This window comes from Ovis aries, chromosome 1 (genome assembly GCF_016772045.2).
Source record: "Ovis aries strain OAR_USU_Benz2616 breed Rambouillet chromosome 1, ARS-UI_Ramb_v3.0, whole genome shotgun sequence".
In the NCBI taxonomy this organism is placed as follows: domain Eukaryota; kingdom Metazoa; phylum Chordata; class Mammalia; order Artiodactyla; family Bovidae; genus Ovis; species Ovis aries.
Window position 1 is genome coordinate 165033089 of NC_056054.1, and position 24761 is coordinate 165057849.

Genomic DNA, 24761 nt, shown 5'->3' on the forward strand with positions numbered 1-24761 from the left:
TAGAAATCTTTTAAAAATGCATTGTCATTTTCATCATAGATTTCAAATAGTGTTCTTACGGAAACCCTTTTTGTGTTATTTTTTATTCTGTAGAAATCTGTTTACACATTTTTATTATACTGATAAAAGTACAGTAAAGTCCCATGGTCTCTTTATGTAAACATTCACTTATTTTAAGTGCCCCCTAACTATTAATAGCAACCACATTTAGGTTTTCAAATAAATACTACACAGACTTGGCTATAAAATATGAATCCTTCAATGAAATATAAACTTTATGAGGAATATGCTTTCTTTTGGTACAGCCTTCTCTATGCCTAGGCACTAGGAGAGTTGTTAGGCTTTAGTGTTCTTACTGAGATTTTTTTTTAATACTTAATCCTAACCATGGCAACCCACTCCAGTATTCTTGCCTGCAGAATCCCCATGGACAGAGGAGCCTGGTGGGCTACAGTTCATGGGGTCACAAAGAATTGGACATGACTGAGAGACTAAGCACAGCACAGCAAGCATAGCAAATGAAATATTGATACTCGGATACCATTCTCCTGCCAGGAAATAATCACAAATGCAGGCAAGGCTCTTGTGTTTTAACATTATTTATAACAATGAAAAATGGACATAGTTTAAGGCTGTAATAATCAGTATAGAGTAAATGAATTACACTGTAATCACATGAAAATATTATGCTGTCTTTAAATAATGATGCTTTTGAAGATACAGAAAACTGTTTACTGGAAATGTTAAAAGCAGGATTTAAAACTGTATACATGCTTTATCTGTGTATATTTGAAGAGAAAATACTAGGAGAAAATACACCAGTGGGGAGATCAAACCAGCCAATCCTAAAGGAAATCAACCCTGAATATTCACTGGGAGGACTGAGGGCTGAAGCTGAAGCTCCAGTACTTTGGCCACCTGATGCGAAGAGCCAACTCATTGGAAAAAGACACTGATGCTGGGGAAAATTGAGGGCAATAGGAGAAGGGGACGACACAGGATGAGATGGTTGGATGGCATCACAGACTCAATGGACATTAGTCTGAGCAAACTCCAGGAGATAGGGAAGGACAGGAAAGCCTGGCAAGCTTCAGTCCCTGGGGTCGCAAAGAGTGAGACACAACTTAGTGATTGAACAACAACAAATCAGCGGTTAACTCTGGTTAGTGGAGTTACAGTGTTTTCCATTTTTCTTATATCTTCTCTATACACTACATTTTCTGTAATTAAGAAGTATATAATTTTAAAAAAAACACACACTAAGTTATATTAAAGGATAAAAAGGAAATAAATACTGAAGAGATCAGGACAGTTCTGTGAACAGCAACATATTGTGCAAACCATGAGTAAGTCGGCTGACCTTATAACCACAGCATTAATAATAGCCTCTACAAAATAGGTTTCAGTGATGTCCTTTACCTTTGTCAAGAATTAGATCGGTTGTCCTGTTTAGTGTACAAAAATCTGTGTTGGGATTCTACTTAAATTGTGGATTCTTGGGCCTTACCTCTGGAAACTGTAATTCATTTAAATGTCTATGGATACACCCAGGAATCTGCATTTTAAATAAACTCTCAAGGTGATTTATCTGATGCAGGGTGGTCAGCCTGACATACTTTGATGAACACTGCCATAGTTGAATCTCATTTAGATAATAAGCTTTAAGGTTTCTTTCTACCTAGAACTCTTGTCTGCTTGGGTGTGGGAGGTTTAGTACTGTAGAAGCCAGTGTTTCGTGGCCCAGTGGTCCTAGATGCTCATCAGAACCACCTGTGGGGCTTTTAAAGCACTGCAGATGCGCAGATCCCATCTCAAAATCTCCCGACTCAGATTGTCTAGGAATGTGGAATGAGCACCACAGGTTAGTCAGAACTGAAATCTGTCCAATAAACTAATTGGTATTGAAGACAGTATTTATGGGTCTTGTTTCTGGTGAGCTATACTGATACATGTTTGTAAAGACAACATGGCTTGGAATAGTCATTGGTAAGGTCAGCTGCCTGAAAGTTACTGGGTTCCCATTGTTTCTACACCATTGATTCTGCAAGTTAATTTTGGTTTTCTTGATAACTCTTGATCTCACTTCATAGTTTTTACCTTTAGATGGCAGCAGAGGCTAGTTATATTATTAGGACAACTCTAAATTTCATTCCCAAATCTTAAAGAAAAAAGCTATGTTTTTTTTGTTTGTATGAATTTTATACTTGGACATGTTTCAGTAAATGAGGTAGAGAGCTTTAAAATGTGTCACCTCTTGGATCATTTTTATAGAACACTATGTCAAATAGCTCCAAGAAAGCTTTATCCGAATTTGGAGAGCATATTGAAGGAGGAATCGATGCATATGGCTCTTTTAAGACCACACAGTGATTAAGAATTGGAGGTTCCTGGGTTTCATCAGAAAGCAGATGTCTTGGAGGAGATTAAGCAAGTTGGAAAGCTCATTCATAGAAGAAAAGTTTGCGGGTTTTTTTTGTTTTTTTTTTTTAATGTTTAACTCAGTTTAACATGGAGATTGGGGTTTGGAATGGATTACAAGTTTAAAAGATGCTGAGTTGAGTGAGGCAGAGGCCTCACTTATATTTAGGTAACAGTAGAAAGAAAAGGAGAATTCATTAAGTTCTTAAAATGTTAGCTTGTTTAGCCTGTAGGTTCTTAAAAGAAACCGAGCTATCTATATGATTATGATTACAGCAAGTCATTAGATAGCAGTGAGCCTTAATGACCAAAAGAAGTACTGAAAGGGAAAATGTTTTATTCAAAATCTCAGTTCTGCAATCCAATTTCTACTTGATCCTTGTCCTCCTTCACACTATACTGGAGGGCAAACACCGGAACAAAATTAGTTTCCTTGTATGAGGAAACTATCAGATCCTAGTTACACAGCTGGAATCAGGATGTTTCCTTTTCTCTAAATGAAATTAATTGTGTAAGTACTTTGAACTTTTTGGAGATATATTGGCAACATATTGTGTAAGAAAGCTGTGTTCCCTCAGGAGTGTTCTTGACTCCAGGGACTGCAGGGCCCTCACTACACCTTTAACTCTAGAGGTTGAAAGGCTCAGGACTTCCAGAGACCTTGAGTGGTTTTCATCTGTGGTCACTGGGGTAGGCAAGGGAGGGGCGGAGTCAGGGCTGCCTGACTTGCTTAGGGACCCAGCTATGGAATGCTTTGGTCAAGGCCCTGGTGTTATCAGAATGACAGTGTTTTGTATTTTTGTTTTTATCTCTGTTTATGGGAAAGTACATAAGTAATGATGATGGATATGGTGATGAAAAGAAGGAAATGCTAAAATGAGAAAAAATGTCTTTGGAATATAATTGCCTTTTGTCTTTTGTATTGTTTGGTAAATCACTGCTAATTTTTTTTTTTTAAGGAAACAGCAGATAATGAATCTGGCAGATAGCCCAGAATTTCATATGCTGCTTTGGCGTTTTTCTCTTGATTTTCTCAGAATTTCATTATACAATAAAACTTTGTCACTAAAATTTTAGCTTTATGTGGCAAACGGTCCTTCAGAAGGAAACTCTGTAGTTTCATTAGCTCATTCCCACTAATGTCTTGTGAGAGAACGTTTGGTTTTAAATAGAACTGCAGTGCTGTGATTTATATTTAAGAGTTGTCCAGTTTCTGAGGTGAAGGCTAGAGGAAATTGATGCCTTCATTTTATAATGTAACATGGTTTGTGGTTATACCTAGTCACCTCCCAGTCTTTCTGTGGTAATTACACCATGGGTAGTCCAAGAATAAGCATTGAAGTACAGTTTTCAAAAATCCTTCCTAACCTAGTTACTTCCATTTTTGTGTTCAGACACATAGCATCCCATTTAGAAACAGAATGTTCAGATATACTAACCTTGAACTGTTTTGTTTATCCCCTTTCTTTTTATTCATCTGTCAGGTTTTTCAGCTCAGCTTTTTTCTTTTTCTTCTATTTTGGTACCCACTCCCGTCTTTCTCCTTCCCTTACATACACCCACGTAACTTTTAAAAATCATTCTCCAGCTTATATTTTACAACAGCCCCGGGTTAGTGACTAGAGCACTGGGTGTGGAGCCGGGTGGACCTGGGTGGGTCTCGATTCTGGTTCTGGCACCACTATCTGTGTGTTCTTGATCAAGCCAGTCAGCCTGTGGCCGACCTTAGTTTCCTCATCTTGTAACCCTTAGGATTAGACTGCCTACTTGCAAGTTCCTTAGCGGGTAGAGATACTGTGTAGGAAAGTCCCTGGCGCATCCAAAGTGCTAGTTGTTACTAATGTCAACCTTATCATCTTTACTTTTTTCTTTTTTTTCTTTTCTTTTTTACTTGTACTTTTTCTTTCTTTCTGTTCTTAAGGTACTCATTTCTTGATCATAACGATAACTTATCTTCTTTGGTTATTTTACATTTGTTGTTTTTCTGCTTTATCTCTTGCTCTCCCATCTCTCCAGTTAATTCTTAGAAACATATTGCTAAGCATAGCAGTTGCAACAGCTGACCAGGCAGTGCCAGGTATTGGGCTATGTTTCTAACCACCCCTGGCCCAGAAAACCTTCACACATCCTTTTCTGCCCTCATCCTACTTAGTCTATTCATTGTCTTTCTTTTTTAGAGTTTATTTGAAAACATATTCTGTCCTGTCTTTTAATTGTTCAAAAATGAAGCATTTATACCATCTATAAAGTCTTTTGACCCTGACATTCAGTGATTCTATGAAAACAAGTGCAAGTCAACTGTGGCCCCCAGGTGTGTTGTTAGACCTGTGCACTTTTGCTGAGCTCCTATTACCAGCAGTGTTTAAGTCCTGGATAATGTAGTACAGTGGTTCTTAACGTTTATAAACCCAAGAATGAGCCAGGCAGCTTGTTAAGATGCAGATTCTTGCACTGGATTTCACAGGTCTGGGGATGTGGAAATCTGTGGAGGTCTTGGTAATTCTGATAAATGCGATCATTTTGAGAAACATTAATATGAGAGTTTCAAAAAATAAATGACAGCTTATTCTTACTCAAGAGATTATAGGATTATAGTGTAAGAGGGGTGACAAAAGACTAGAATGAGGCAAAATTAAGTGCTATAATAAAAGTACAAACAGAAATGATTTGGAAACTCAGGAAAACTGAGAAAAATAGAGAATTTTCTGGAGGAATCGACACTTGAGGTAGGAGTAAGATTTCAGTAAAGGAACAAAGAGAGAAGAGCATTATTGTCCAAGGAACAGCATGAGCAAAGGCCTAGCACCAGAAGGCCTGTGGTGTGTGAGGAGATGGCCAGTGCAGCGTCCTGCTGAGGGCGCCCATTACGTCCAGAGTTTCAAAGGGAGAGGAGGTGACAGGTGGAGGCCTGATTGAAAGTCTGGATTTGGGCCACTCAGTAATGTAAGTGCTAAGTAAGTGTGGTTTTGAGGCAAGGGACTGGAGAGTTGCCATGGTCAGGACCGGGTTGTAGAAAGATCACCAGCAACACAAGTGAAGGTTGTATTAGAGGTGTGGGGTTAAATCCAATAGTTTAACTATTTTACAGTAGCATCTGTTCTGAAGTCTGGTTTTGGGGCGTACCAGCACAGATAAGGAGAAGGCAATGGCACCCCGCTCCAGTACTCTTGCCTGGAAAATCCCATGGATGGAGGAGCCTGGTGGGCTGCAGTCCATGGCATCGCTATGAGTTGAACACGACTGAGTGACTTCACTTTCATTTTTCACTTTCATGCATTGGAGAAGGAAATGGCAACCCACTCCAGTATTCTTGCATAGAGAATCCCGTGGTCAGAGGAGCCTGGTGGGCTGCTGTCCATAGGGTCGCACAGAGACTGAAGCGACTTAGCATGCATGCATGCACTGTAGAAGGAAATAGCAACCGACTCCAGTGTGCTTGCCTGGAGAATCCCAGGATGGGGGAGCCTGATGGGCTGCCGTCTATGGGATCACACAGAGTCGGACACGACTGAAGCGACTTAGCAGCAGCAGCAGCAGCACAGATAAAAGAGAGAAGGCAGAGGGAGAAATACCAGGGCAGAGTGGTCGGCTGGATCTAGAGGATGAGCAGAGAAGTGGAGAACAGGACTCAGATGTTGACCCTGGGTGACAGGGAAGGTGGTGGAACACCACCAGAAGTGAGACAAAGCAATCAGAGAGCAATCCAAGAGTGACAGAGCCCAGGGGTGTGGGCACATGCTAGGTTTGAAGTGCAGGCCGGTCTTCCATATGCAGCTGTTTGGTAGGCATTGAAAACTTGGAGATGCTGCTTTGAGAATCATCATAGAAAAACTGCTGATACCATTCAAGTGGCTGAGGCAGCCCAGGGAGAAAATGTGATTCCCCCTCACCTGCCACTTTTTCCTTCTCCCAGCGTGGGTGCTTCTGTATAATTTTCCCAAAGCCTGAGAAGTGAGTTTTATGCCCACATTCCCACTACAAGGCTGCCTGTCTTATTAACTGATAAGAGTGTGACTAGTTCTGAGAGTAGCCCTCTAAGGAGAAGTTTCTTTCCAGTACTTGAACAATGCACAGTGATTGAGCCGTTTTCCAAGCATCGATTGGCTCTCTGAGGGGAGGGAAACCCTGCCCCTCTCCTGTGGTTACCAGGCTGGCCCCCGGGCCATTATATTTGGGCTGAACAGACAGAATACTTAAACTTGCAGTCTCTGAGGGAGACCCTAATAGCACAGGGGTGTTCAGTAACTACAGGATGGTCCCCCTATAGCACATTTCCTTCCTTATTGGCAGTCTGAGAACACCTGGAACAGAGCCATAGTTGATAGGTCGGCCTACAAAAATAGTACTAATTGTCCATTGTTCTCCCTAGTTCTCTCATTGTGCTTCTTAGAAGCTAAAATCAACAACTCCAGCAGCATTTATATTTTTACAGTATATATGCGTTATTATAATCAGAATAAAGTTTTATATAAAAAATAGTGCTGCTTGTGTCTGTCACTGTGAGAGAGATTGTCCTACTCAGAGTGATCCCTGCTACCCTGAAGGGACCCGTCAGGTGTTTAAATGTTTCTCATGTAATGGACTCTTTAGGGATCTATTGCAGTTTTTAGTTAACTCCCCTTTCCATAAAATGATACTTCTCTGAGGCCTCAAAACTGTCTGGTATCAGTGAATTTAAGCAAGAAGTCCATTAAAAGACAGAGAACAGAAAAGGAATAGCTCTTTTTAAAGAAAGAGAAGGGGAAGAAAAACAGCCGACTGACTAAATGGTAAAGGCTGGTAATTTGTTCTTGAGGAATTGCTGTGAGTGGCTGCATTGAAGCAGGTCTTTATATGTACTTAATTGTTACGAGGGGCTTCCCTGGTAGCTCAGGCGTCCCTGGTGGCTCAGAGGGTAAAGCGTCTGCCTGCAATGCAGGAGATCTGGGTTCATCCCTGAGTCGGGAAGGTCCTCTGGAGAAGGAAATGGCAACCCACTCCAGTACTCTTGCCTGGAAAAGCCCAGGGACAGAGGAGCCTGTCAGGATAGAGTCCGTGGGGTTGGAAAAAGAGTCAGACAGGACTTAGCAACTAAACAGCAATTGTTGTGAGAGATAATTGGAGATCAATTTGAAGATTTTTCTCTAAAATGACTATTTTATTTGTGATAACTCCCTAAGTTTACTGTTATTTAATTCTGAATTGGAAGCAGAATTTAGAGACTGACAGGGTTGAACCCTGGGCTTCCCATGTGCCTCAAGGGGTAAAGAATCTGCCTACAATGCAGGAGATGCTGGAGATGTGTTTGATTCCTGAGTCAGAAAGATCCCCTGGAGGAGGGCATGGCTCCCCACTCCAGTATTCTTGCCTGGAGAATCCCAAGGACAGAGGAGCCTGGCAGGCTACAGTCCATGAGGTCTCAAAGAGTCGGACATGACTGAAGCAACTGAGCAAGCATGCATGCAAGCTTGAACCCTAACACTTCTCCCCCTGAGCTCAAAAAATACACAATTCTCTTTTTGTAAACTGATTTTGGGACCTTAAGTCTTCCCTTGTAAGTCATGATGCTGCTTGAGAAATGGAAACCCTAAATTAGGGTATGCCATCCCAGGAAGATTTTCTAGGGTTCTACAAAGGCAGAAGTCTCACCACCTCTGGGCTAAGCTGGTGGTGCTTGTCTTTTTGATGACTAGACCTTGAGCCCTAGATTGCCTTCTCTGGAGATTTTAAGTCAGGACTATCAGGACGGTCAACGTGGCCACCTGCTTAAAAACTTTGATGTGTGTGGTTGTGATGTTGCTTCTGTGGATCATTGTCACTCCTTTCTGATGCTTTTCACTCCAGCCACCTCTGAGGAGATCAGGTACCTCTGTTCTTCACAGACTGATAGCCTGTCCAAACTCATCCTTCACTCCTGGAGTTTGTGCCTTTGCTTACAGACTCCTGTTTTAGGATAGAGTGGGCTTAGTGGTCCCTGGCAGCTTGTACCTCTCCTTGGCCTTGCTTTCTCGCATCTTCTGTCCACAGCATCATCCCCAGTCAGTCTTCCCCATGCCTGCCCATTGGTGTGGGGCTTGGCCTCTCACCTTCGTTATCTCTTAACAGTGGTCTGCAGATGGGAGGAGTTGCAAGAGGAGGCAGATTGCTGCTCTCGTCTGTAGTGACCTTGGAAGGTTTCAGAAGAGGTCAGGCTCAAGCCAGACCTTTCGCTGTAGATTAGAGCAGAGAATTCTCTCCAGGTAGAGCAGTGGGGAGGAGGCAGGGAAAAGCCCCATGTGTGTACTTAGGGGTGTTCCCAGGGTTCTGGCTGAAGCGGCAGACTGTGAGGCAGAGCGCAAGCAGCTAATGTCAGGTGCCCTGTCTGTGTTCTGAGCAGGATTAGGTATGATTTATTATGCATCGTCTCTAAAATTGTGACGATATCCACTTTACAGGGTTATTGTGAAATAAAATAACAGTGCATAAAGCATTGGTTTTCTCTGACCTCACTACCCAGAGAACTCCTTTGAGGACAGATTGCCCCTAGCATGGTAGCCGAGGACCTTCAGGCTCTGGCAGTGCTGTGCCCTGTGCATCTTGTTGTTTACTCGCCTAGTCATGTCCGACTCTTTGTGACCACTCCCCAGCCGTGTCAGCATCAGCCACGCTGCATCACTCGCTGTTCCTCAGATGCTGGTTTTCTGCTCTCCTGCCTGCCCCCGCACTTCTGCTCTGAGATCCTCCTGGAATCTCTATCCCAGTTTTCCTTCTCTCTCAGCTACCTCTCCTCCAGTCAGATCCTATCTGTGTCTGAAACCTGACCCCTGAACCCTGTCCAGGGTAATCTACTCCTCCAAAGGCCTACAGAACTTGCTATCTATAGAATTCCTTTTCCGTATTGTGCTCTTAATTACCTTTTAAGGTAGTTCTCAACTCTTGCCTTAGATTCTAAGTCTTATCACCTGCGTAGCTGTCTTGCACGGCAATGAGTAAATGTTAGGTGTTTCATAAATGTTTGTGGATTCATTCTTGTAAGTGATTTGTTGAGGAATGAATGGTGCTTGTATCCTCATAGAAGACATAGAATCACCTTTGGTGATTCTGTATTATAAGCTAATACAAATGGGATTGAAACTCCTCACAGAAGACTTTAGAAAGTTCTAAACAGTTAAGGGTTATTTCTTAAGTTCTTAGGAATCCTGCTGAAACCCACCTTTCCCCCATTTTGCCAACCAAAGCAAAGTTGGTTGGTTGTCTAGACTAATGTTTCTTCCAAAGGCATATGAAGAATGGAAAGCTCATCTGAAAATATTGGTTTGTAGTATGGTATCTTTGAAAGAGACAAAGGTAAAAGGTATTAATACAAATAAAAACATTCAAATATGCATGTGCCCCAGGCCTATCTATCAAATTAGTAGAAACAAGCCTTATGCAATGAAACTCCTCAGCGAAGATTTTTAAAGTTGCTTTGAGGCTTATTTTAGTCTGGTTCAAGATTCTCATCTCTGTATATCAGATATAGGAAGCTCTTGAAGAACAGTGGATCTTTCTCCTTAGTACCCACCCTGTTCAGTTTATTATTATCAGTGGATTGATCCATTGTATCCATTGTGGTTCTCTGAAGAGGAGACACTAATGCTGAGATGCTGTGCATGTCACTGAGACAGGGGTGCTATGTCAGTAAACCTACTCCACCCTTCCAGAGGCCTAAAGAGTGGCAGAGAGTGAGACAGCCTTTGTAGGTCTGGTAGCACCCCACTCCAGTACTCTTGCCTGGAAAATCCCAAGGACGGAGGAGCCTGGTAGGCTGTAGTCCATGAGGTCGCCAAGAGTTGGACACAACTGAGCGACTTCACTTTCACTTTTCACTTTCATGCATTGGAGAAGGAAATGGCAACCCACTCCAGTGTTCTTGCCTGGAGAATCCCAGGGACAGAGGAGCCTAGTGGGCTGCCGTCTTTGGGGTCGCACAGAGTCAGACACGACTGAAGCAACTTAGCAGCAGCAGCAGCAAGGTACTTAGAGGTGTGTTGGCTGGTTAATTTGCTCAACTCCCTAAGGATTCTTTATCCTACAGTTTTGCCTTTGGGGAGCACTTGCTCTGACTGCACAGTAGAAGGATCCACCAGTTGCAAAGGAAAGGACTTGGAGCTTAATCTAAATGAAAATGAGTTTTAAGGAGTTTGAAGGTTTGTGGATTTTATTGAACCACTTATCTGCCTTATTCTTTCTTGGATTTGCTTCACTGTGGCCTAAGGTGAATGGAGTCCTTTGTTTTGGCTCATCCAAACTGCTCTCTTTAATGTATGTTCTGGACCATTCCCAAGAAATGCTGTAGGGTTATGTTGAGGCCCAGGGACCTGGAGGTGAAACAGAGCTTGTAGTTGTCAGACAGCCTGCTACAGCTCAAAGAATCAGACATCTATGCTTTGCTACTGTTGTAAAACTGGGAACCTTTCCACCTTATAAGACGGCAGTTTTTATTGAGCTTTTCTTTTGAATAAAAAGAAAACCTGGAGAATAAGCCATCTGTTTGTCATGCCAGCCACTAGAGGGTGGAATAGTCAAACTTCCTGAAACAGGTGTAATTCATTCTGGTAGAGCAAGACTAGAGTCAGAACATATTTGCTAGTGTTTATCAATATATCAATAGAACTGTCTAAAACAATGGAATCCTTCTTTGTGTGTGTGTGTGCTGAGTGGATTTAGTTATGTCCAACTCTTTGCAGCGCTATGAACTGTAGCCACCAGGCTCCTCTATCCATGGGATTCTCCAGGCAGGAATACTGGAGTCCTTTGCCTTGCTCTCCTCCAGGGGATCTTCCTGACCCAAGGATTGGACCTGTGTCTCGTCTCCTGCATTGGCAGGTGGGTTCTTTACCATCAGTGCTGCCTGGGAAGCCCAATTCCTTCTTTAGGTACATAGTAAGCAGCAGAGGAACTTGCTAAAAAATGCAGCTTCCTGCGCCCTTCCCTCAGAGATTGGGATTTGATAGCCCTGAGTGGGACATCAGGGGATTTTCGTAATGTGTTTTGAATTTTACTTTGAGAAATGTAGATCCTATTGTTTTGGGCATGCATTATTGCCTAATTATTTTTTCTCTTAGGATTGCAAAGCAAAAGATTATCTGGAGGAAAAGACAGTATCAGAAGCCAAAATGTAGGGGAACTAGAGTGTTATTAAAGCTCTCTCCCTGCCTTTGTCTAACAAGTTTCAAGGAAGACTCACTTGGTAAAGATTAAGAATCAAAACAGCTGTCAAAAATATGTTTTTGTGTGGAGTTATATTTTAGTCAATAAAGATCACAGAATCCTTTTACGAGTCTAAAAATTTTAAATTAAATACCCCTTTAATGGTCATCTCACAGTGCAACGTAGTTTATCCTTTGCCTAATGTCTTGGCATTCTGAAATGTAATTGTAGAAACTAAGTACTAATAGAATTTATATAATCCTATCATCATCTTAATACATAGAGAGACTTTCCTTTGTATGTAAAGATCCAGTTGTTGTAATGTACAATGTCCTTCTTGTAAGGATGGATCAGAGAGCAGTGGCCTCCTTGGGAAAGCGTTGCAAACGGTCTTAAAAGGCAAGAAGAATGTCATTAAAATAAAATGACAAAATAAAATAAAATCATTCAAAACTGTGATAGAATGCTGCAGCTCAAAAAGTTAAAAGGATCAGGGACCGAGTAAAATGAATCTTGATTCTGAAGCTAGGACCTCAGATGAAATGAGAGGAAGATATTTTTTCAGATGTTTACAGAAACAGTCATGTCTCCTATGAGCCTCTCAAGGGCCTTCTTTTCTTCAAGAACACAACTCTCCACTTCCACATATCTCATATGAAGATTTTCCAGTGACACTTCCTCTCTCCTTCCTAGTTTTCAGGATTTGTCTGTGATTTTATGTGCAATAAAAAGAAGTCCTGGAACCCCACATACACATATACACACACAAGCACACAGAGTTATGAAGAATTATTTTTGAAATTAAAGGCCAAAAATCTAGTCTGTGTCATTCTTACGGTCATCTCACAGTGCAACCTAGTTTATGCTTTGCCTAATGTCTCGGCATTCTGAAATGTAGTTGTAGAAACTTTCTAAGTTTTAATAGAATCGTTGTATGATTTTATGGAAAAGAAACTTTTTTTAAGAGATGATGCTCTCTTTACCATAAACTTTGGTTAGTAGCACTTTTAGTAATCTATATATGTTATTAATACAACAGTGTTCATAAATTTTGACGTGGATATGAATTGTTACACTGAAGTAGTCCTAGTAGAGGAACCTCTAAAAGAGGTTCAGTTCCTTGAAAGTCCAGTAGATTTCCAATAATGTTAATTACTTGGGAAGCCTATTTGTAGTTAATGTCTGGAGCAAGATGATGAAATGAGAATTTGTGCATTATAATCATAGAGCACAGGACTTGGGGTATTAACTTTATTATATAAAATTGCTTGGCTCACATAAGATAAGAAATTGAATCCTTACAAAATAGTTCAACTAATGAATAGTCCAGAACCTCTCAAACTCTTAGTTACAAGTGTGCCAAAAATGGGTATTTTCCTCAGTACCTGGGGCAGCCGGGAATAGCCTGGGGGTGACAGGAGTCCCTCAGCTCATCACCTCTGCCTCTTTATCCATCCAGTGTGTTTTCTGTTTGTGTCATTATGTGACGTAAGTGGGGAAATGCTGGGAAGACTTTGTATGTTAATTCTTTCTAGTTTCTGTTTGTTTATTATTAGTTGATTACAAACTATTTCTGTTTTTTATTAGTTGATCACTATTCACCAAAACTTTATATGTACTCTTTCGATTATCATCTTAAAAGATATCCCATGTAGCAATATTATCAGTGTCTACTTTAAAAGATGTAAAATAACAGTTGTAGTTTCTTCTAAAGTTCTAATTCAAGGTAACTTAAAAATAAAAAGTTTTGGAAAACATTTAGACTGTCATGTATTTTGTAATACAGTTGGGTCACTGCCGATTCCCATGATAAATGTGTTTAAACAGAAGCTTTCTCATTCATCACTAACCTCAGTTTTCATCCAAATTTATTTAATGATGATGCAAGCCCACAGCATTGGTGTTGCAGTTCATCACCATGGAAGTGTTTCTGTCAACAAATCCTTGCTTTGCTATCATGAAATTGATTTTGCAGGGAAAGGAGGATAATTGTGAAAGATGGCTTTATTTCTGAAGATCTTCACAGTTTTCCTGGGTGTCTAAATGAATTGTGTTTAAAATCAATAACTGGCAATACAATTGACCACACTAAATTAACAGCTATAAGGTTGGAAAAGGGAAAATGGCAGTGAGCTACTTTGTCTGAAATCATGTTTTTGGAATGTGGCTTGGGGACCAGATTTGCAATATGAAATGTTCATCTGAAAGCTGTTGTTCTCTGCTACAGAGGTACAGGTTATGCCTACAGTCCCAGTATCAGAATTCCTAGGATGCTTTTTTTATCTTTAAGAATTACCGAGTTTTTCTCGCCTACCTTGAAAATCAGATAACAATAATCACAGAAGAAACTTCCTCAACTAACATACAGTATTTTTAAAAATATGCCTTTTCTATAACTTATGTTTGTAACTATCTTTGCTTTTTATTTGCTTGTTGGGAGGTTAAAAAAAAAAAAAAACAAAAAACCAACCTACAATCAAGCTTAAGCTTCTGAATGCAGACTACTAACAAGCAAGGTAGAAAGCAGCTACCTTGAGTAATTCAAACTATTCTGGGAGCCAAACAGGAGAAAAGAACAATAATGACATTTTTGGTTTGAAGCAGACTGTTCAAGAGCATATGTTTTAGTGGCTGATTCTAGCATATGTTTTAGTGGCTGTTTAGATGTAGACAAACATTTTAAGGGGATTTTTAATGTATGGTAGAAACACAGTCAACTCTTGATTGTCAAGGTAACTTGTATTTCCAAATGTGCTTTTTCTGGCTTCCTAACATACGTCTTACTTTCACCTGACATGCCTCAGCTCATACATGCTCACAGAAGCAAATTAATATTATTTTATTCAGCGATTATGAGTAAACATTTTATAAAGTTCCTAAATTCCTAATATGTGCTAAATACTGTGCTGGGCTCCAGTGATATTAGGATACATCTCAAGCGTGAAGTCAAGTTTGCTCCTGTGAGATCTTGTAGTTCACCTTGAAATCAAAGAGCCATAAAATTTTATTTATTTCAACTACTTCCTTCTCTAATATGTGATCAGAAGTTGACTATAAATGGGAAATAGATCCTGTTTGTTTTTAATGAAGAATTAACAGACATTATGAACAGGAAATAAAATTCTATTATACATGCAAAAAAAAAAAAAAAAAAAACACAGAATGACCAAAAGAAAATTCAGCAAGCAGTGGTAAAAATAACAAATTATTTACTGCTTTATAATGTTAAAGTATTTCACCGAGACAAGTTGCAGTCAAATTAATGTGAGTTATGGAAAATGAAATACATAAAGATGTATTTAAACAAGTGTAGACTAAATATTTTCCATACAGGGTATGTAAATGAAAAGATATACAGTAAGTGCACACTTGATATGACTATGCAGGCAACACTTAGTTAGTTTCAGATACTCTTGGATAGTTCATGCATAAACCTTCCCAAAGTACAAGTTCAGTCAGTCTTTGGGGGCATGTGGAGGGATAATTAAAAAGGACTGAGTTCCTTGCAATAATATCAGTATAAACCGGATAAGGAAGGGTCGTCAGTTATATATATTACTTACTGTAATTTGTGATTGTCGAGGAAGAGGTGTGGCTGTTGGTGTGATAGTAATACTGCTGGTGACTTTACTGGTTGTTTTGTTTAGTGCCCCATTAGTTAAGCCTTGAGTTCTGTTATCCTGCAGTGGTGCTGAAGGGCTGGCAGGTCTCACAGGGCTGGCTACAGCTTGCATGTAAGGACTTCCTAAGTGAATGTGGATTTTATTATCCTCAGTAGTTATCACACTTGAACTGTTACTGTTTGAACGTTGAAACTGCCATGATGATTGCCGGTCAGGGGAGACTCTGAAAATTGCGTGCTTGGCACTGATTTCTATCGGCTCAGGAGAGCGTCCCTGCTCAGGGGAGCTAGCTGAACCAGTAACAGCCAAAACCTGAATAGGTGACATTGTCCTTTCTGGAGTTATGGAACCACAGGACTCTGGGGTCTGTGCCCTGGCAAAGGTTGCCATGGTAATTGGGGACATGCCTTGCTCTAAATTCATCAGGCCTTCAGCAGAGGTTTTTGATTTCACTGGTGTTATGGAGGCATTTTGGAGGATGGTGATCCTTTGCTTTGGGGTGCCACAGTTTGGTATCACTGCAGTGCTTGTGTAAGAGTGAGGACTCTCTGTGGTTGGACTTGTGATTTCAAGAGTGGCTGTGTTTTGGACATGGTCTGGAGTAACCTTTATATGAAGTGGTTGCCCAGGTGTGTGGCTTAGCACTAAATCTCCAGGTTGCATGAAGTTGCCATTGGGTTTAGTCTGTATTTTGCCATTCTGAGGATGGCCCTCCTTGGACTTCATCCAAGGAATCCAGAGCTTCCTGTTAACAGGACAGGGAGTAGATGAGTTGCATTTGAAGGAAAGCACAGACTCTTCATCATTAGGGTCCTCGTCCTGGTCCTCACTCTCCTCATATAACTGACCATTGATGACTGCTCGTTCCAGAGGAATGAGACTCTTATAATCAGGTGGCTCGTTGTCTGCTGCTTCTGTTTGAACTTCTTTAGAAAATACTTGAGGGTCAGAGATTCTTCTTCCGTTGAGATTGGGCCGGAGGCTCTTACTGAAGTGACGATACCGCTCCAACTCTTTAGTGAGGTTTTCAATCTCTCTTCCTAAATCTCTGTTCCTGTTCTCTTGTTGACTGAGTTTCTTTTGCAGAACCGAATGATCTCCCTGGAGGTGACATATCAGGTCCTCAGTTGCCATGTATTCGTGAATTTTCTCTTTCAGTGCATCCACTTCTCTCGAGAGGTGACCTGACTTAGCTTCTTCTTCTTGAAGCCTTTTGAAAAGCCATTGTTCGTGGCTGGACTCTGTCTTTTCTGCTAACTTGTACTTGGCAAGTTCCATTTTAACATGCTCCAGCTCTTCAGATAAAAACTGAGCTTTGTCGCGTTCATTGGCATACCTTCGTTCCAGCGTCTCATACTCATCTTCAGTTTTCATGAGGTCATCCTCGATGGCTTTCATATCCTTTAACTTCAGTTTCAGTCTCTCCACTTCTTGAGAAAGCTCTTTAATCTTATTGTTCTCTTGGTGTAATGCTGTTGTGGATTTACCAGAATCCTGATTTAATTTGTTTTTTAGGAAATCTTTCTCAATTGCTTCCAAGGATTGAAGCCTATTTTTCAACACATTAACCTTGGACAGGAGATCATTTCCTTTCTCTTCCTCTGCTTTCAGTTTGCTTTTTAGATCGTCTCTCTCTTTGGTCACACTGTACATTTTTTCTTCCACATCAGTTTTGGACTTCAGTGCCCTTTTAGTTTCCTCAATTAACTTCTCCGTAACTGCTGTCACTTTATTTTGCTCCACTTGAAGCTGAGAAGCAGCAGCTTGTAACTTATCTTCAGTTTGCTTTAATTTTTCACTCATTGTTTTCCGTTCATCTACTAGCATCACAGTTAATGTTTTCAATTTAGTTAAATCCTCTTTTAAGGTGAATTCTGTCTTTTCCAGACGACTTTCAATGGTTTCTAGCTCTTTGATCCTTATCTTTAAACTCTCTAGTTCCTGAGACAGTTGCTTTGTGGTCATCCTTTCTTTTTCTAAATTGCATTTCAGCGAGTAGCATTCTTGTTTGCTTTTGCTGAAAGCATCTTCTAATTTTTCCAGAGCCATAATCCTTTTATTGAGTTTTTCAACCTCAAGTTTAAAGTCTTTACTCTGTGATGTTTCCTTTTCTAGCCTCTTATTGAGATCTCTGCACTGCTCCTCCATTTTTATGAGCTCTTCATCCTTCCCTTCCATTTCTAGCACACGTTTCCTGAGCTCCTCTACCTCAGTCATGATACTAGAGTTTCCATATTCTCCCTTGTTAATTTTTTCTTTTATATCTTGCAGCTCTTCTTCTGCTTTTCGTAAAGACCTGTTTGTCTCTTCTAACTCATCAATTTGCCGGCTGAGTGCTGCCAGCTTTTGTCGAAGCTGGCGATTTTGGCTGTCCTCATTGGTGAGCTTCGCCATAATTGTTTCTTGGTTCTGGTGAAATTCTGTGGTCTGCGTTTGCAGTTCGTTCTCTAGTCTGGTTGCCTTCTGTTCCTCTTCCTGAGCTCTGGCTTCAGCAAGGGCTAGTTTAGCATGTGTTTCCTTTGCACTTGTGGTTAGGTCCTGGATTTTCTGTCTTTGAAGGGCAAGCTGTGCTGTCAGCCTTTGTTGTTCGTCCACCACCATCAAAGCAAAAGATTTCAGTTTGGTCAGCTCCTCTTTCAGGGCGGTGACCCTCTTCTCTTTTTCTTGCTCCTTCTTCTCCTGGGACTCAGTTTCTTGGTCAATCAGCCTTTTTAATCTGAAAAATACAAGAGTGCATTCTGTTTTGTAACTGGTGCTTTAGTAACTTATGGGCTGTGAGTAAACATGTATGTAATTTAGACAGTATCAACTCATACCATAATGGAAAGGAGTTCCTGAATTTGATGGAGGTGGGGAACCTTGCTCTTTTTTTTCCACTTCCTGCTTTCTTCCCACCCCCTCATTGATTGTTAACAGTTTTAGTTCACCAGGAGCCTTGGTGAAAGAGTAAGGACAAGAATGTTTGGTTTAAATTGCTTGTGTAACATATAATCAATAGATATTATAACCTGAAGGTTGTAAAAACAAGCACAAGCTTGAGACTCGGACCAAGCTTCAAGACTGGCCCTACTCTTACCAACTAATTAACCTGGTCAGTTACTTAACATCCCCTGGGCTTCAGTTTCCTCTGTGAAAACTGGAGGTGATAACTTTATTATCCAGGGGCCATTTATGAAAACTAAATGAGATAATTTATCTAAGATTCTCACAGTGCTGACCCATAAGCATTTGAGAAGTTTTGTTGCTGTTGATCTGTTTTATTAATGTGGTTATTATTGTATTTATCGAATGGTTTGCTTGAAACATTATGTGATTACTAATGTTTGATCAGCTTCCTTATTCTTAGTTAAGATTAAATTTATTCACATTGCTTATAAGTTAGGCACTTTACTAATGGACCTATTTGCCAGTTTAAACTTGGTTTACACTAGCCTGACACTGTGTCAGGAATCCATGCACATCTATCTTTATTCCTACAGTGGATGGTAGTTGAATGAGAGGAACTGACAAATACCTGAAGGGGTTTAGAGTTTTCATAACATATGGGAAGAGCATGGGATTTTATACAAAAGAGCTTTATGAGTGTCAGACATTAGAAATGATGGAGGAAAAACTCTTATCAGGAACCCTTTTGAATCATAAGTCCTTTGAATGATGACTTTGATAACATGTTATTTTTTTTTCTTTATGTTTTAAATTTGTCAACAAAACATGGAAGGCATATTGCATGCAGTATAAACTCTCTCTTCCACACACTTTTTCCCTCAGTATTGAGGTCACAGTTTTAAATTTGTGGCACTCCTAATTACACTGGGAATGGCTGATTATAGAGGATGTAATTACAGCTTTGCAGTATTGTTATACAGAAGCTAAAATAGGATGGAATCCCTGAAGAATTTAACTGAAGGACTTGTCATGGGTGAAAAGTTGTAAATATCTGTTTTCTTGATCAAGCATACAGAGTTTTAGCGTATCTACTAGGAATGAGTTAATTATCCAATGCAAGTCTTTAATCCTTGCCACAGAACTTTCTTTTTAAAATTGTTTAAGTATGTGAGAGGACATTGTACAGGGAAATTAACTTGGGGTATTCTTGGAAATAAGAGTCCTTTTTGAGATTCGAATCTGCTCTTCTCTAATTACACTACGCAAGAGGCAGTGTGTTTAAAATAATTGTATGATGTAAGAACTTTCAAACTTTTTTATGGGGAGGATCCACTTTTAGTTTTTCCTGTTTTGAGAACCTGACTGGCTGGCCCAAGGGTTGTGGCCTGTGCACTTCTGAGGAAGCTGGGGTGGGTTGGTTGATGATCTAATCCACACTCTTGGCAGGCTTGCCCAGGGCTTCTGGCCCTGCCCCATTCCCATTTGATACACATGGGAACCTGAGAAGAGAAACATAGTGCCTCCTGAAAAGGCAGTGGGGCTTCACAACTCAGTGGCAGAGTCCATGGTAAACTGTGCCGGTGGTGAAGTCGTTACAGAAACTGGCAAAGTGCTTCTTCCTCCCACATGAGCATTAGGATGGTATTTAACAATACTGCAGTGAAATATTTTCCCCTCTCTACATCACAGTTCTTAGAATTTTATTAGAGAATAGTTTCACAAAAGCTTTTCAGGATTTCTTTTCAGCTTATTAAACAATGCCATGTGCTATTTCATTTTCATGAGAAGAAGGTATGTTTTCTTAGGATATGAGGAAGGGAAGATTGTTTGGAGTATGATGAAAAAAGAGCATTAAAATTGAATGGTCATCAGTGGATCCTGGCATTGCCAAAACTGGCAAAAAAGAGTTTAAAGACATTTCAGTTGTTTCCACTGTGTTCAGTGTTTTCTTGGAGCAAGCATGATGCATCTTTTTCAGCATGGTGCAAGTTCATTTAGCTTTTTCTGTAGTTTCTGAAAATCGGCTAGTATCCCCATCAGTTTCCAAGCTCCATTTTACATGGTTAGACACGTAAAAGTGACAATTTGAATACATATGCCTCAGCATTTCCTTACTACTTGTTTCTTAACAACCTGCTATTTCCCTGGGCCAGTCCCATGAGCACACCTTAGGTAGTCTGGTAAAGCCTTTCAGGGAAGAAGATAGGAATTTATATGCAGAAAGAGTTACACCCCCAACCATCAACCAGCAGAAACCATGATAGGAGGGAGGCCCTGATGATCAATCCCAGGCCAGCTGGGTGCTTGCTACACACTGTGCTATTACACATTGCAGGGGATGTGTATACGTGTGAGAGTCAGACAGAAAGAGACAGAGACACCAGTCATGCTACTGAATTGGAATCAGCTTTTCTGGAATGGTGAATGGGTTTATCCTAAATCATTCACTATTTCTTGCCAGAAACATTTTGAAGGATAAAGTTTGAGGTTTATAGTCTTGAAGAAAGGTGTTTCTTTGGAAAGTTACTAGTCTTACAAGATTTCAAGCTGCAAGCCCAACCTGTTGTGTGTAGTGCCCTAAACAAGAAAGCTATTGACTGCATGTTAGTCATTTCAGGTTCACAATCACTTATCTAAAACTTTTGAAGCCAAATGTTTCCAAAATTCTAGAGCTTTCCAATTTTAGAAAGGCAGTAAGGAGCATCTACCCCATATTATATAATAGCTCCAGTAAGGTCTGTGGCACCATCTCCTAAGCAAATCTTGCAATACTTCCATAGTGAGCTATGTGAATAGGTACACTAAGTGGAGTAATTAAGATAATAAATAGCCTCACATCTATTCAAGTTTCACAGACAAATTAGTTCATGTAAGGAGAAGTTTTGCTGTCACAATTTAGCAATTGAGGGTCCCCTGAGGCAGCTTTCTTCCTTGGGATTTAAACCAAACAGTAATAGTTTTGTTTCCTTTATCTTTCTTTGCATGTTAACAGGTTTTAGGTATTGAAGCTGACTGATTTTATATGTAACAAGGTTATCATTGACTCTGGTTTTACTAGTAACAGCAGGTAAGTAAATCTGAGAGCTTTTAATCAGGATACTCATAATCTTGAAAGCAGCACAGATCTTGAGATATCCAGATATGAAATTCTTCCATCAGAACTGTGAGGTCAAATTATTGCTCCTTCTCCCATGAATAGTTCCAATTAATATGTCTTAGTGCCTTTTCCAATTGATAGGTTTGTATAATCTATGCTAGGGGTTCTTCATCTTCAGTACTACTGATATTTTGGGCCAACTGATTCTTTATGGTGGGGGCCCTTGTAATATGTTTTAGCAGCGTCCTTGGTCTCTGCCCAGTAGACGCCCACCCAGAGCATCTCACCAGTTGTGACAACCAAGAATATCTCCAGACGCTGCCCAATGTCTTCCGGGGTGCAGAACCACCCCCCATTGAAAACCACTGTGATCTACACCATGTATGTATTGTGTGTTTATAGACATGTGTATCTATCAGTCTGTCATTAGAAGTTAGGCTCTTTATGGTCTTGCCTTACTCAGCTTTCCCACCCGCATTACACCTGGTGGCGGTATCTTCACTTTACCTGTGCTTCTCACAGTTTAACGTTCAATTGAATCACCTGGGAATCTTGTTAAATGGTGAATTCCAATTCTGAAGGCAAAGAGTGGACCTCAACATTCAAATTATAACAAGTTCCCAGGTGATGTCAGGACTAAGACTTTACTATTTATGTGTCAGATGTTTTCTAGTAATGATATTCTGGCTGAATATTAACTTACCTAATTGTTCATTATTAATAATATCCCCAACTGTGGGTGGGTATAGCCTGTATTCCTGACCTACAGGGCCATCCATTTTCCTCACAGAAAACATCCAGCAGAACTAATGACTAATCTAAAATCTGTTGTTATTACTGGAAAAATGACTTAAAATGCGTATCAGAAGTGTTTGAGTTAGTCACTAAATTTTCTCCTTTAAAAAGGCAGTAAATAACTTTAGTTTCAACCCAAAGACTAAAATTTATGAGACTGTATAATGGTTACCTTTTATGGCTGGCGACGTGCTGCCAAGCACTGGGCTAAGTCTTTAACTATAGCTGTTGGTTCTAATTCTCATGGTAAGCCTATAGGGTTTGAGATTATTCTGTTTTACAGAGAAAATGAAAATGGAGAGTCAGAAAGATCAGGAAGGGGCAAAGCCTGTTCTCTTTCCCCAACCACACTGCCTCTCTAACAGGAACACCAACTATTTCATGGACCTGGTCCTCATCTGGTGTCTTTCTCAAGGGACATTCTATGTATTAGAGAAACTTACCAGCCTAAATAAAACTTCTCATTTATCATCGTGCTTACATTCTTTTTAGTTCATATCTCACAGAGCAGTGGTTTGCAAATGTTTGCTCTTATAGCTCCTAAAATAATTTTCTATTATGTTCAATTAATTTGTTCTTATAAAGAATAATTATCTTGTTGTTTAGTTGCTAAGTTCTGTATAACTCTTTGGCAACCCTATGGACTGATACTGGAGTGAGTTGCCATTTCCTTCTCCAAGGGACCTTCCTGACCCAAGGATCAAACCTGTGTCTCCCGCATTGGCAGGTGGATTCTTTACCACTGAGAGCCACCAGGGAAGCTGAATTATAGCACTTTCTTTTAGCAAATGCTATCTTTTTTACTTGGTGAAGTATAATTGAAAGATATATTTAAAGCATGCAATGTGGTGATATATATATGAGTTATGGGAGGATTCCCACCAGTAGTTCCATCACCTCACATATTCAATTCACCTTCTGTGTATGTAAAAACACTTAGGTTCTACTCCCTTAGCAAATTTCAGTTATAAAATATGGTATTACTAACTGTAGTCACATGTCATACATTGTAACCTCAGGCCTTATTCATCTTGTAACTGTAGTTTTACCAGCTCCTTCCTATTTCCCCCCATTCCCTCAGTCCCTGGCAGCCACCATTCTACTCTCTGAGTTCAACCTGTTTTTAGATTCCACATTTAAGCAGTTCCATGTGCCGTTTGTCTTTCTCTGCCTGGCTTATTTCACTTAGCATAATGCCCTTTAGGTTCATCCATGTTATCACAAATATCAGGACTTGCTTCTTTTTTAAAGGCTGAATAATATTCCACCATATATATGTCCGTATACACATATATAAATGTATATATGTACTGTAGATATATGTTATATAGTGTATCATATGTAACATGCATCCACTAATATAAATGTTATACATTTATATACATTTTATAAAATGTACTTTACATATATACATTTACATATGTAAAGTATTTGCATATTTACATATGTAAAATACATTTGTATTTAAACACAAATACATGCCACCTTTTCCTTATCCACTCATTCGCTGTCAGACACTTAGGCTGTTTCCATACCTTGGCTAGAATGAATAACGAGTAATGCTGCAATGAACATAGTTGTAGATATCTCTTCAAGACAGATTTATTTTTGTTCAGGTATATACCAAAGGATCGCATGGTAATTTGTTTTTAATTTCTTGAAACACCTTCATAATGTTTTCTGTAGTGACTGTGCCAGTTTACATTCTCATCTACAGCGTACAAGAAATGTTCCCTTTTCTCCACATCCATCTCTTGCTTTTTTGATAAAGACATCCTCACAGATGTGAGATGATATCTCATCATGGTGGTTCTGCATGTCGCTAATGATTAGTAACGATGAGTACTTTTTCATACACCTGCTTCTTTGTGTATCTTTTTTAGAAAAATGTCTATTTGGGTTCATTGCCCATTTTTTAATTGGGTTATTTGGATTTTCTGCTATTGTATGAGTTTGTATATTTTGGATAGTAACCCCTTGTCAGATATGTGTGGTTTGCAAATATCTTCTCTCATTCCATAAGTTACCTTTTCATTATGTTCCGTTTCCTCTGCTGTGCAGAAGCTTTTCAGTCTGCTGTAATCCCATCTGCTTATTTTTGCTTATGTTACCTTTGCTTTTGGTATCAAGTTAAAAACTCATTGCCAAGAACAGTATCGGGAGCTCATCCCCTGTATTTTTTTCTAGGAATGTTAGTTTCGGGTTTTAGGTTCAAATCTTTAATCCATTTTGAGTTTATTTTTGTGTGCAATGTAAGATAGGAGTCCAATTTCATTCTTTTGCATGTGCATGTCCTGTTTTTCCAGCGCCGGTTATTGAAGAGACTATCGTTTTCCCCTTGTATATTCTTGGCTCCTTTGTTGAAGATTAATTGACCATATATTGATGGGTTTATGTCTGGGCTCTCTTTTGTACTTCACTGGTCCCTTGTGTCTATTTTTTTATGCTAATACCAACTGTTGTCATTATTATAGCCTTCTGGTATACTTTGAAATCAGGACATGTGATGCCTCCAGCTTTGTTCTTTCTCAAGACTGCTTTGGCTATTCAACATCTTTTTGGTTCCATATACATTTTAGGATTGATTTTTCCATTTCTGTGAAAAAAATACATTGTAATTTTGATAGGAATTACATTGAATCTTTTCATAATTTGGGTAGTATGGACATTTTAACAATATTTTCTTCCAGTCCATGAACATGGAACATCAGTCCATTTTTCTGTGTCTTCTTCATTTTGTTTCATCAATGTCTTACAGTTTTTAATATACAGATCTTTTACCTTCTTGGTTA

The 24761-nt window shown here is 39.7% G+C and overlaps 2 protein-coding genes and 1 long non-coding RNA gene across 7 annotated transcripts in view; 2 read left to right on the forward strand and 1 right to left on the reverse strand.

The window, feature by feature from the left end:
* The window catches only part of FILIP1L (filamin A interacting protein 1 like), a 388439-nt gene that overhangs the window by 85533 nt on the left and 278145 nt on the right, over positions 1 to 24761 (reverse strand). For all 3 annotated transcript variants that reach the window (XR_009600904.1, XM_060416590.1, XM_060416592.1), the window contains exon 5: positions 15132 to 17907. Coding sequence is in view for 2 of the 3 variants with exons in the window: in XM_060416590.1 (XP_060272573.1) it covers positions 15132 to 17907 (2776 nt within the window). In the remaining variant the exon portion in view is untranslated. The remainder of the gene's footprint in view (positions 1 to 15131; positions 17908 to 24761) is intronic.
* CMSS1 (cms1 ribosomal small subunit homolog) overlaps positions 1 to 24761 on the forward strand; it is a 394573-nt gene that overhangs the window by 13309 nt on the left and 356503 nt on the right. The gene's annotated exons all lie outside the window — the stretch shown is intronic.
* LOC132659905 (uncharacterized) lies at positions 11107 to 14917 on the forward strand. The gene is made up of 2 exons (XR_009600939.1): positions 11107 to 11244; positions 11484 to 14917. It is a non-coding gene; the product is annotated as an uncharacterized LOC132659905 (long non-coding RNA).